General features: G+C 43.5%; 1 protein-coding gene across 2 annotated transcripts; it reads right to left on the reverse strand.

The window, feature by feature from the left end:
• Positions 1-1,749: 1,749 nt before the first annotated feature.
• On the reverse strand, positions 1,750-14,088 carry LOC121543207 (protein C1orf43 homolog). 2 transcript variants are annotated; one of them, XM_041852935.2, is made up of 7 exons: positions 13,837-14,088; positions 6,565-6,666; positions 6,373-6,472; positions 4,604-4,657; positions 3,951-4,117; positions 3,757-3,815; positions 1,750-3,659 (listed from the first exon to the last, which is right to left on the reverse strand). In XM_041852935.2, exons 1-7 carry the CDS (start codon positions 13,897-13,899, stop codon positions 3,449-3,451), a joined length of 756 nt encoding a protein of 251 aa, XP_041708869.1. In that variant the 5' UTR covers positions 13,900-14,088; the 3' UTR covers positions 1,750-3,448. The 2 variants fall into 2 exon arrangements, with proteins under 2 accessions (XP_041708869.1, XP_041708867.1); XM_041852933.2 differs by having other exon boundaries at positions 1,750-3,677.
• Positions 14,089-14,380: the final 292 nt, after the last annotated feature.

Genomic DNA, 14,380 nt, shown 5'->3' on the forward strand with positions numbered 1-14,380 from the left:
GAGAAATAAAATGGCCGACGAGATGGAGGGTAAGAAATCGGTATTAAATTGATCAGAACACAACCAGTTTGTCTTCTTTTCACAATGGCACCAAGGCAGGATAGAGTGAGTGGTGCTACAGTATGTAGTTATTGGAGAACCAGAAACACATTAAGGATAGAGGATACAGTTTCACATCAAACTCTTCTGTAACCCTTTAACCCACTTCCTGTGTCTGTGGCCTAGAGTCCTCTGTTAGAATCCTCTTTATTTGACACCTGAATGGGAGGAAGACAATCTTTGACCTTTTGTAAATATATTTCCAACGGGCCACAGTGATGTCATGGTTTGAATACAAAGTTAAAGGCCATGTTTGTTATTTTATTTTGTTTGGTCTAGTATGTGTGGATTAGAAGTCCCCCTCACCAATACTGATGTTAAGAATACAAGTCAGTTAAGAACAAATTGTTATTTACAATGACGGCCTACACCGGTCAAACCCGGACGACGCTGGGCCAATTGTGCGCCGCCCTATGGGACTCCCAATTACGACCAGTTGTGATACAGCCTGGAATCGAACCAGGGGGTCTGTAGTGACGCCTCAAGCACTGAGATGCAGTGCCTTAGACCGCTGCACCACTCGGGAGCCCTTAAAAATGTCACTTTAAAGTCTAAAGAAAAGGAAGATGACAATGGTGATGATTCATTCTGACAAGCACTTACTAACCTTTCAAGAAGTCTTGTTGATATTACCTACATTTTTGCATGCATTTCAGTTACTTGAGGTTTCATCCACTATCACCAGCTTTGTACATAACTATATTTATTTGTGTGTTTGTTTACGTGGTATTCTTTGAATTTCCTGTAGTCTTTGTGTGATTTTATATCCTTCAGACGTGCAGCCAGTGTTTGGCCTGACACAGTGTGTGACAATCATCTTTATGTATTTATGTGAAAATAACACTTTCATTTTAGGGAAAACATTTTCAGTATAAGTTTTAGTGTGTGTGTGTTAACAACATATATACAAGCTTTGTGTTTTAGTAATTTTAATAAATCTATGAAAATAATTTTTGTTTCATGTTTTTTGAGGGGGAACTAGTGAGTCAAATATTCTCATTAACATTTCAGCTACATTCATTATTATAATGTATTATTATGATTTACTTCTATACATATACATATACATACTTTATGCATAGTGAGGTACTGTAGTTTATGCATAGTGAAGTACTGTAGTTTATGCATAGTGCGGTACTGTAGTTTATGCATAGTGCGGTACTGTAGTTTATGCATAGTGTATTACTGTAGTTTATGCATAGTGCGGTACTGTAGTTTATGCATAGTGCGGTACTGTAGTTTATGCATAGTGAAGTACTGTAGTTTATGCATAGTGCGGTACTGTAGTTTATGCATAGTGCGGTACTGTAGTTTATGCATAATGAAGTACTGTAGTTTATGCATAGTGAGGTACTGCAGATTATGCATAGTGGGGTTGTGTAGTTTATGCATAGTGAAGTACTGTAGTTTATGCATAGTAGAGTACTGTAGTTTATGCATAGTGAATGTCCACCCCCTGGTGGTGAGTCACATGATAGACAAATATGCTGTGAGAAAAGGCACATGATGCCATAACACTAAGGCTATTAAAGAAATGACCAACTGATAATGTTCTGGGGGGATAAATGTAGCCTACACCACTAGAATTGAGTTGTATCTCAAATGTCCATGAAAACATTGCCATAAGATGTCATATCATCAGTCAATCTCTCTGGTCCAGTGGTACCACTTTAATGGAATGGCAGCATGTATTACAATGCACAGAGGATAGATCAGGGGAGTCCATTAAAACATAAAGCAACCTATTCAGCATTATTATAAGGCTGTAGCAATGGCTGGAACGGAATAAATTGAATGGTGTTTAACACAAACACCTGATTTTCCATGTGTTTGTTACCATTCCATTCCATCCATTATTATGAGCCGTCCTATCCTCACCAGCCTCCTCTGGTCCCAATCATACATCAATCATACACACATAACCCACAACTCATTAGAAACACATGATTACATTAGAACACACTTCTAAAGCTGTTCACATTTGATTGGAGGAACATTGTGCTACAATCATACATCAATATTACTCAATCCATAAATCTCTAGCCTGGTCCCACATCTGTAGGTGCTTTAGATAACGCCAATCACAATTCATATGTGCTTGGGTACCATACCAGCCTGTTTCTGCTGTAAGAGAGAGTAGGGATTGGGTAAAGCAGAAACTGACTGGCACCCAGCCTATATAGCCAACTCACACCTCATTAAGAATATATTACGTTTTAAGTATTCATCTATACATACATGTAATAATTTAACTGTATTAAAATAATCAATTCAGGAAAAAGGGCACTTAATTTATATAAAGCATTCATGTTATCTTTAAAAATGGAAAACTAAAAAATCGTTAAAAAACAAACATCATCATTCATCGTACACTCTAAAAAGTGTCATAATTTCTCTGCAGCAAATGGACAACAGTCAGACTGTGTAACATGTTCATTTCCTTGTAACACTAGCCCTAAACCAGAGCCATATATATATATATGTAAATACATGGCTCTGCCCTAAACAATTGCTGGCAACAGGACAATAATACTGGACAGTAATACTGGAATAGTCCAGAGATCTTCTCTCCTGGTCCTGCATAACAGGCTGTATTGTTCCAGCTCAACAGTGACTAACCGGATTCTACTAATCATCTTGATTGGAGGTGTGTTAGTGCTAGCTGGGAACAAAAGTCTGCACACCCTGTACTGTAGCTCTCCAGGGCCATAGTGAGGACCGCTGGTCTGCTGTAACATTAGTCCATCAATAGTGTAGTTAGCACTGAACACACTATAAACAAGTCTACAAGTCTACCCCAGGGGGTGCACGTTTTTGTTTTTGCCCTAGCACTACACAGCTGATTCAAATAATCAAAGCTTGATGATTAGTTGATTATTTGAGTCAGCTGTGTAGTGCTAGGGCTAAAACCAAAACGTGCCCCCCTTCGGGTCCCCAGAACCGAGTTTGGGAAACCCTGCATTAATGCATTCTGCATAGAAACTGCATGTAGCTTGTCTGGTCTCTTCTCTTTTTGCATAGCCCAACCTGCAACCCTACATGATTATCTACCTGCAAAGTCTGTGCAACAGTTCACAACGATGTTTAATATGAAATAAGCTTAAATATAGTGCACTATATATTCTGTGCGATGCATGATAGATCTGTCACCTCCAGTATCTCTACTTATCACTACCTATCTACTTTGGCAATAGAGAAGGAAAAGTGAGTCCAGTACTCGCAACAAAACAGATTTAAAGTGGTAGCAGAGAAGTTGTTGTAGTTCTCCAGGTTTTTTCTAGGGAGTTGTAGTTCTCGGGGCTGTAGGGAGTTGTAGTTTCTCATGTTGTGCCATAGAAGATTGTATTTCTCAGAATGTGCTCTCCAAGGTGTTGTATTTGTCTTTAAAGTTCTTGAGTTCCAGGAAGTGTTTTGGTCGTTTGGTGCGTTGCCCAGCTGACGGCAGGTATGTGACCTGGGAGGGGGGAGAGGAGGGGGGAGGCTCTGGGGTACTGGTCAGGTCTTTAGCTGCTAACTGGTGATGCTGGTCCAGACTGATAGAGCTGGAGTGGCTCTTCACACTGGGGAGAGAGGAATAACTACTTGAGTCAAAGTTGAAAAACCTTCATTATAACACATGAGTAGTGCTTAGATAAATGGCAGTGTGTCTGTACTCACACAGAGGCCAGTTCGTTCAGGGCTTCCTTGTATTTGACAAACTCTGCTTCTCCAAACACCTTCAGACACAGAGAGACAGACAGGAGTCACACACTGTAGACCCCTCAGTAAGGGGAAGACACACTGTCATGTGGAGACACACATCTTTCTCTCCCTCAGGTAAAATAAAGCGACACACACACAAACACACTGACCCCGGTGCCGTGGCGAGCGTTGTGGTAGCCCTCCAGCAGTGTGTCTATGAGGGAACTGTGGCTGCTGCGGAACAGGGAATGGGAATTCCTCAGATCTAGGAGCCAGGCCCGGAATCTCCTCCCTGTCACAGCTGTGGGAGTCCCTCCCAACTCACTGAACGGAATATCTGACAGACGAGATGACAAGATGTATTATGATCAAATTGGAGTTATGGATCAAGAGGTCAAAGGTCACTGATTCAGAAGATAGTACAGTATGTGAAGAGGATGTGCAACATTATAAACTGGGTGGTTCGAGCCCTACGTACTGATTGGCTGAAAGCCGGGGTATACCACTGGTATGACAAAACATTGATTTTTACTGCTCTAATTACATTGGTAACCAGTTTATAATAGCAATAAGGCACCTCAGGGGTTTGTGGTATATTGCCAATATACCATGGCTAAGGGCTGTATCCAGGCACTCTGCATTGCGTGGTGCATAAGAACAGTCCTTAGACGTGGTATATTGGCCATATACCACACACCCCTTCGTGCTTTATTGCTTAAGTATACTGTAGTTACTACAAAATGCCCCAGCAGGGGGTGCTGCTGGACTAGGATGATGACAGTGAGATGTACAGGCCAGGGTGAAACAGCAGGAGAGGACTTACCAGAGTCTCTTATGGCATCTAGTGCCCTCATTCTGTACAGGTAGTCATAGCAACCTGCAAAACACACACATAGGTCATATTTTTTAGTTCACAGAGGGCTACTGTAGCTGTAGAATGAGTAGAAAAGACATCTACATGATGTGTGTGTGTGTGTGTGTGTAGATGTATGTGTATGTGCCTTCAGAAAGTATACACACCCCTTGACTTTTCCACATTTTGTTAGGTTACAGCCTTATTCTAAATTGATTACACAATCTACACATAATACCCCATTATGACAAAGCAAAAACTGTTTTATGACATTTATGCTAATGTCTACATTTTTTAAAAACGGAAATATCACATTTACATAAGTACTCTGACCCTTTACTCAGTACTTTGTTAAAGCACCTTTGGCATCGATTACAGCCTCTAGTCTTCTTGGGTATAACGCTACAAGTTTGGCACACCTGTATTTGGGGAGTTTCTCCCATTCTTCTCTGCAGATCCTCTCAAACTCTGTCAGGTTGGATGGGGAGCATTGCTGCACAGCTATTTTCAGGTCTCTCTAGAGATGTTCGATCGGGTTCAAGTCCGGGCTCTGGCTGGGCTACTCAAGGACATTCAGAGACTTGTCCCAAAGCCACTCCTGCATTGTCTTGGCTGTGTGCTTAGGGTCGTTGTCCTGTTGGAAGGTGAACCTTCGACCCTGTCTGAGGCCCTGAGTGCTCTGGAGCAGGTTTTCATCAAGGATCTCTCTGTACTTTGCTCCGTTCATCTTTGCCTCGATCCTGACTAGTCTCCCAGTCCCTGCCGCTGAAAAACATCCCCACAGCATGATGCTGCCACCACCATGCTTCACTGTAGGGATGGTGCCAGGTTTCCTCCAGATGTGACGCTTGGCATTCAGGCCAAAGAGTTGAATCTTGGTTTCATCAGACCAGAGAATCTTGTTTCTCATGGTCTGAGAGTCTTTAGGTGCCTTTTGACTAACTCCAAGCGGGCTGTCATGTGCCTTTTGGCTTCCATCTGGCCACTCTACCATTAAAGCCTAATTGGTGGAGTGCTGCAGAGATAGTTGTCTTTCTGGAAGGTTCTCCCATCTCCACAGAGGAACTCTAGATCTCTGTCAGAGTGACCATCGGGTTCTTGGTCACCTCCCTGACCAAGGGCCTTCTCCCCCGATTGCTCAGTTTGGCCAGGCGGCCAGTTCTAGGAAGAGTCTTGGTGGTTCCAAACATCCTCCATTTAAGAATGATGGAGGCTACTGTGTTCTTGAGGACCTTCAATGCTGCAGAAAGGATTTGGTACCCTTACCCAGATCTGTGCCTTGACACAATCCTGTCTCATGGGTCCACAGACAATTCCTTTGACCTCTGACATGCACTGTCAACTGTGGGACCTTATATAGACAGGTGTGTGCCTTTCCAAATCATGTCCAATCAATTGAATTTACCACAGGTGGACTCCAATCAAGTTGTGGAAACATCTCAAGGATGGATCAATGGAAACAGGATGCACCTGAGCTCAATTTAGAGTCTCATAGCAAAGGGTCTGAATACTTATGTAAATAAGGTTTTTGGGATTTAATCAATTTGCAAAAAATTCTAAAAACCTGTTTTCGCTTTTTCATTACAGGATATTGTGTGTAGATTGCTGAGGAAATTGTTTTATTTAATCAATTTTAGAATAAGGCTGTAATGTAACAAAATGTGGACAAAGTCAAGGGGTCTGAATACTTCCCGAAGGCACTGTATGTGTGTGTGTGTGTGTGTGTGGGGTTCTCTCACCGCCATTCTGTAGTCGGTCGTCATGTTCAGACAGCAGGCGTGGCTCAAACCGGATCTCCTGAACCTTGGACAGACGAGAGTCTATCTCCTGTCTCAGCTCCTAAAGGACACAGGAAGTAGAGAAAGCAAACACATGTATAGAAAAGTCAGAGACTGAGAGTGTGTGTGTGTGTGTCTCTTTCCCTCTCTTACCTTTGGAGCGTTGTGGCCCAGGGGTACATGTGGACCTCTACGAGACTTCATGGCGAAGCGCATGATCTGCCTCTTCACAAAGATGAACAGCAGCACAAACACCTGGAGACACAGAACACTGTACATTAGACACATCCACCTATCCAGAGGAGTATGTCATAGAAGAGACATCAACCTATCCAGAGGAGTATGTCCTAGAAGAGACATCAACCTATCCAGAGGAGTATGTCCTAGAAGAGATATCAACCTGTCCAGAGGAGTATGTCCTAGAAGAGACACCAACCTGTCCAGAGTATGTCATAGAAGAGACACCAACCTATCCAGAGGAGTATGTCATAGAAGAGACACCAACCTATCCAGAGGAGTATGTCCTAGAAGAGACATCAACCTGTCCAGAGGAGTATGTCATAGAAGAGACATCAACCTATCCAGAGGAGTATGTCCTAGAAGAGACATCAACCTATCCAGAGTATGTCATAGAAGAGACACCAACCTGTCCAGAGTATGTCATAGAAGAGACATCAACCTATCCAGAGGAGTATGTCCTAGAAGAGACACCAACCTGTCCAGAGTATGTCATAGAAGAGACACCAACCTATCCAGAGGAGTATGTCATAGAAGAGACACCAACCTATCCAGAGGAGTATGTCATAGAAGAGACACCAACCTATCCAGAGGAGTATGTCATAGAAGAGACATCAACCTGTCCAGAGGAGTATGTCCTAGAAGACACATCAACCTGTCCAGAGGAGTATGTCATAGAAGAGACACCAACCTATCCAGAGGAGTATGTCATAGAAGAGACACCAACCTATCCAGAGGAGTATGTCCTAGAAGACACATCAACCTGTCCAGAGGAGTATGTCATAGAAGAGACACCAACCTATCCAGAGGAGTATGTCCTAGAAGAGACATCAACCTATCCAGAGGAGTATGTCCTAGAAGAGACATCAACCTATCCAGAGGAGTATGTCCTAGAAGAGACATCAACCTATCCAGAGGAGTATGTCATAGAAGGGAGGACACAATATAGAATTTGACATAGCAAGATATACATTTACATTTTACATTTTAGTCATTTAGCAGACGCTCTTATCCAGAGCGACTTACAGTTAGTGAGTGCATACATTTTTTCATACAGTACCAGTCAGAAGTTTGGACGCCTACTCATGCAAGGGTTTTTCCTTATTTTTACATTGTAGAATAATAGTGAAGACATCAAAACTATGAAATAACACATATGGAATCATGTAGTAACCAAAAAAGTGTTAAACAAATCAAAATATATTTTTTATTTGAGATACTTCAAATAGCCACCATTTGCCTTGATGACAGCTTTGCACACTCTTGACATTCTCTCAACCATCTTCATGAGGTAGTCACCTGGAATGCATTTCAATTAACAGGTGTGCCTTCTTAAAAGTAATTTGTGGAATTTCTTTCCTTCTTAATGCGTTTGAGCCAATCAGTTGTGTTGTGACAAGGTAGGGGGGGTATACAGAATAAAAAAAATTATAAACGCAACATGTAAAGTGTTGGTCCCATGTTTCATGAGCTGAAATAAAAGATCCCAAAAATATTATTTCTCGCAAATTGTGTGTACAACTTTGTTTACATCCCTGTTAGTGAACATTTCTCCTTTGCCAAGATAATCCATTTACCTGACAGGTGTGGCATATCAAGAAGCTGATTAAACAACATGATCATTACACAGGTGCACCTTGTGCTGGGGACAATAAAAGGCCACTCTAAAATGTGCCGTTTTGTCACAATACACAATGCCACAGATGTCTCATGTTTTGAGGGAGTGTGCAATTGGCATGCTGACTGCAGCAATATCCACCAGAGCTGTTGCCAGAGAATTGAATGTTAATTTCTCTACCATAAGACATGTTGTTTTAGAGAGTTTGGCAATAAGTCCAACCGGCCTCACAACAGCAGACCACGTTTATGGCGTCGTGTGGGCGAGCAGTTTGCTGATGTCAACGTTGTGAATAGAGTGCCCCATGGTGGCAGTGGGGTTATGGTACGGGCAGGCATAAGCTACGGACAATGAACACAATTGCATTTTGTCGATGGCAATTTGAATGCACAGAGATACCGTGAAGAGATCCTGAGGCCCATTGTCGTGTCATTCATCCGCCGCCATCACCTCATGTTTCAGCATGATAATACACAGCCCCATGTCGCAAGGATCTGTACACAATTCCTGAAAGCTGAAAATGGCCTGCATACTCACCAGACAGGTCACCCATTGAGCATGTTTGGATGCTCTGGATCGACGTGTACGACAGCGTGTTTCAGTTCCCTCCAATATCCTGCAACTTCGTACAGCCATTGAAGAGAAGTGGGACAACATTCCACAGGCCACAATCAACAGCCTTATCCACTCTATGCGAAGGAGAAGTGTTGCGCTGCATGAGGCAAATGGTGGTCACACCAGATACTGACTGGTTTTCTGATCCACGCCCCTAACTTTTTTTAAAGGTATTTGTGACCAACAGATGCATATCTGTATTACCAGTCATGTGAAATCCATAGATTAGGTCCTATTGAATTAATTTAAATTGACTGATTTCCTTATATGAACACTTCGCGTTTACATTTTTGTTCAGTATACATTGAAATAGCTTGCCTGTCCTGTAACAGGGTGGAGGTGCCTCTATAAAGTAAATTACGGTAATCATGTGATTTGTAACTGTCTTCTTATTGGTCCGTTTGAATTAATTGTTTGTGTGTTTATGATTGGTTGCAGGTATGACTCTGGAGAATGCACTTCCACTTGGGGGTATTCATTAGTTGGATTCTGTTGCAAAACGTTTAGCAATGGAAACTGTTTACTACAGGAACCAAACGGGGAGGGACCTACTTGAATCTGTCCAATAGAAACGCTAGTTTTCGTTGCAAAACAAAACGTTTTGCAACTGTTTGAAGTAATGATTAGAGGGAAATCCAGGGACAGAGCTGCTGCTGTCTCCAAGTCCCACACCAGACCTAGCAGTATGAAACGACCTTCATTCACATTTTACCAATATTCTATTCAGTCTCTGTGATGTTAATTGTAAGTATCCTGACTGAGTACAACTTGGGTTTGGTAGCCGTGGAGGCTGCTGAGAGGAGTTCAGCTCATAATAATGGCTGGAATAGAGTGTAATGGGTGAAATGGAATTAATGGAATGATATCAAACACATGAAAACAAAAAAAACATGTGCTAGATACCATTCACTCCAATCCGGCCATTAATATGAGCCGTCCACCCCCCAGCAGCCTCCACTGCTGGACTTGTATACTACCTTTCGTGGCATTCGAATCCTGCCAGCCCTACCCGTTTGTACTAACCTATTGTTTGTTAATCTCGGCAACCCAGAACCTAAAATATCACGTAAACCCTGTCCACAAGAGATACATTCTTAGTTAAAGGGATAGTTCACCCAAATTACAAAATGACATTTTGGTTTGCTTACCTTGTAAGCGGTCTATGGACAAGGTATGACCGCACTGTTTCCAAATGCATTTGTGGCACAAATCCCATTTAGCATGTTCAAATCATCTATAAGTGATTTTGATGAGCTTCAGAATCAATTTTAGATACTGTCGGATGATTTGGACGTGATGAGCGAAAAATGATAACATCGGTCCCATGACTTAATAATAATAATAATAATATGCCATTTAGCAGACGCTTTTATCCAAAGCGACTTACAGTCATGCGTGCATACATTTTTGTGTATGGGTGGTCCCGGGGATCGAACCCACTACCTTGGCGTTACAAGTGCCGTTGTACCAACAAGTGCCATTCTACCAGCTGAGCTACAGAGGACCACGTTGAATGGGATTTGTGCCACAAATGCTAAAAGGTTAGCATTTGGAAACAAAACCAAAACAAGGGAAATAAAACCTAAGCATGGATTGCTGTCATATTGTCTCCCGAGTGGCGCAGTGGCCTAAGGCACTGCATCGCAGTGCTAGCTGTGCCACTAGAGATCCTGGTGCGCCATGGGGCGGCGCACAATTGGCCCAGTGTCGTCCAGGGTAGGGGAGGGAATGGCCGGCAGGGATGTTGCTCAGTTGGTAGAGCATGGCGTTTGCAATGCCAGGGTTGTGGGTTCGATTCCCACGTGGGGCCAGTATGAAAAAAATATATATAATAATAATAATGTATGCACTTACTAACTGTAAGTCACTCTGGATAAGAGCGTCTGCTAAATGACTGAATGTAAATACCTTGTCCATACGCTTCGAACACACCGACTGTGTCATTGCTGTTTGGTACACCAGAAGTACATTCATTTCCAATGGAACGCTGCGTTTGCCTTGCAGCAATGCAAAAGTTCAACATTCACCTTCTGCTACCATTTCTGTCAACCCGTTTACGCATACGTTTGATAAATCCAATGTCTGCACCGCACTGCAACTGCCTTCGCAACGCAATGCTGCAAGGCAAACGCAGCGTTCCATTGGAAATGAATGTACACTGCTCAAAAAAATAAAGGGAACACTTAAACAACACAATGTAACTCCAAGTCAATCACACTTCTGTGAAATCAAACTGTCCACTTAGGAAGCAACACTGATTGACAATACATTTCACATGCTGTTGTGCAAATGGAATAGACAACAGGTGGAAATTATATTCAATTAGCAAGACACCCCCCAATAAAGGACTGGTTTTGCAGGTGGTGACCACAGACCACTTCTCAGTTCCTATGCTTCCTGGCTGATGTTTTGGTCACTTTTGAATGCTGCCGGTGCTTTCACTCTAGTGGTAGCATGAGACGGAGTCTACAACCCACACAAGTGGCTCAGGTAGTGCAGCTCATCCAGGATGGCACATCAATGTGAGCTGTGGCAAGAAGGTTTGCTGTGTCTGTCAGCGTAGTGTCCAGAGCATGGAGGCGCTACCAGGAGACAGGCCAGTACATCAGGAGACGTGGAGGAGGCCGTAGGAGGGCAACAAACCAGCAGCAGGACCGCTACCTCCGCCTTTGTGCAAGGAGGAGCAGGAGGAGCACTGCCAGAGCCCTGCAAAATGACCTCCAGCAGGCCACCAATGTGCATGTGTCTGCTCAAACGGTCAGAAACCGACTCCATGAGGGTGGTATGAGGGCCCGACGTCCACAGGTGGGGGTTGTGCTTACAGCCCAACACCATGCAGGACGTTTGGCATTTGCCAGAGAACACCAATATTGGCAAATTCGCCACTGGCGCCCTGTGCTCTTCACAGATGAAAGCAGGTTCACAGAGTCTGGAGACGCCGTGGAGAACGTTCTGCTGCCTGCAACATCCTCCAGCATGACCGGTTTGGCGGTGGGTCAGTCATGGTGTGGGGTGGCATTTCTTTGGGGGGCCGCACAGCCCTCCATGTGCTCGCCAGAGGTAGCCTGACTGCCATCAGGTACCGAGATGAGATCCTCAGACCCCTTGTGAGACCATATGCTGGTGCGGTTGGCCCTGGGTTCCTCCTAATGCAAGACAATGCTAGACCTCATGTGGCTGGAGTGTGTCAGCAGTTCCTGCAAGAGGAAGGCATTGATGCTATGGACTGGCCCGCCCGTTCCCCAGACCTGAATCCAATTGATCTGGGACATCATGTCTCGCTCCATCCACCAACGCCACATTGCACCACAGACTGTCCAGGAGTTGGCGGATGCTTTAGTCCAGGTCTGGGAGGAGATCCCTCAGGAGACCATCCGCCACCTCATCAGGAGCATGCCCAGGCGTTGTAGGGAGGTCATACAGGCACGTGGAGGCCACACACACTACTGAGCCTCATTTTGACTTGTTTTAAGGACATTACATCAAAGTTGGATCAGCCTGTAGTGTGGTTTTCCACTTTAATTTTGAGGGTGACTCCAAATCCAGACCTCCATGGGTTGATACATTTGATTTCCATTGATAATTTTTGTGTGATTTTGTTGTCAGCACATTCAACTATGTAAAGAAAAAAGTATTTAATAAGATTATTTCATTCATTCAGATCTCAAATCAAATCAAATCAAATTGTATTGGCCACATGCGCCGAATACAACAGGTGCAGACATTACAGTGAAATATTTACTTACAGCCCTTAACCAACAGTGCATTTATTTTTAATAAAAAAGTAAAATAAAACAACAACAAAAAAGTGTTGAGAAAAAAAGAGCATAAGTAAAATAAAATAACAGTAGGGAGGCTATATATACAGGGGGGTACCGGTGCAGAGTCAATGTGCGGGGGCACCGGCTAGTTGAGGTAGTTGAAGTAATATGTACATGTGGGTAGAGTTAAAGTGACTATGCATAAATAATTAACAGAGTAGCAGCAGCGTAAAAAGATGGGGTGGGCCTAGACTTGGCACTCCGGTACCGCTTGCCGTGCGGTAGCAGAGAGAACAGTCTATGACTAGGGTGGCTGGAGTCTTTGACAATTTTGAGGGCCTTCCTCTGACACTGCCTGGTATAGAGGTCCTGGATGGCAGGAAGCTTGGCCCCAGTGATGTACTGGGCCGTACGCACTACCCTCTGTAGTGCCTTGCGGTCGGAGGCCAAGCAGTTGCCATATCAGGCGGTGATGCAACCAGTCAGGATGCTCTCGATGGTGCAGCTGTAAAAAAAAATTGAGGATCTGAGGACACATGCCGAATCTTTTCAGTCTCCTGAGGGGGAATAGGCTTTGTCGTGCCCTCTTCACGACTGTCTTGGTGTGTTTGGTTTCATGATAGTTCGTTGGTGATGTGGACACCAAGGAACTTGAAGCTCTCAACCTGTTCCACTACAGCCCTGTCGATGAGAATGGGGGCGTGCTCAGTTCTCTTTTTTTTCCCTGTAGTCCACAATCATCTCCTTTGTCTTGGTCACGTTGAGGGAAAGGTTGTTACCCTGGCACCACACGGCCAGATCTCTGACCTCCTCCCTATAGGCTGTCTCATCGTTGTCGGTGATCAGGCCTACCACTGTTGTGTTATTTTAGTGTTCCCTTTATTTTTTTGAGCAGTGTACTTCTGGTGTACCAAAACTCAATGACGCAGTGTAATTTGGGTGAAATATCCCTTTAATATATTTTACTGTGTTGTGTGCTTTCCATATAAGTACCCAGTTAACGTCTTCGTTGACTCTGTCCTATAACCTGTTTTTTGTTACACAAAGTTTGACACTTGTGCTGTGCTTGCTTGTCTCCATAGCTAGCTAGCTAATTCCATTACACAGGAGTCCTGAGAAACGCAACAGATAGTTTTGCCAAGCATTATTTCTGTAAAGGAAAAACACGAGATCACATTCATATAAAATACTTACCAGACTTCCGTAGGCCATAACAAGCACTACGTTGACGCTGGAGAGAGGAGAATCGGACCTCATTTTAAAAGTTTCGTCACAAGCTAAACTAGCGTAGAATCAACAGAACGCACTCATAGTTTCAGAAGGTACACGAGTGACTAACATTAATTAATTATCAAATATCGGTTAATCCATTGGAAAATCTGTAACAACGAAGTGTTGACACTCCCCTATTGTTGATATCGTTTGTTGACATCCGGGATTGTCACGTGATCTATTCCCTGCCTTTCTGGTTTCGATGACGTGGCCTACAAAGGTCCCTTTACCGCCACCTGCTGTTCGACACCCCACGAAACACAGGCGCTCCTCTCCAATGAGTGAGTATCAACCTCTATGCATGGTCTCCAGTCTCTACGAACCTGTTAGTCGGTGAGAAACAAGACACATTTTACAATCTTCTCATGTGCCACGAACTGTGTCATGTCATTTGCAACTGTTAATCTGATAGGCCTGTAGTAGGCTTAATATTGCCTTTGTAAAGGGTTTATGGTTATCTTATCCT

The sequence above is a fragment of the Coregonus clupeaformis genome, chromosome 17 (genome assembly GCF_020615455.1).
Source record: "Coregonus clupeaformis isolate EN_2021a chromosome 17, ASM2061545v1, whole genome shotgun sequence".
Taxonomy (NCBI): Eukaryota; Metazoa; Chordata; class Actinopteri; order Salmoniformes; family Salmonidae; genus Coregonus; species Coregonus clupeaformis.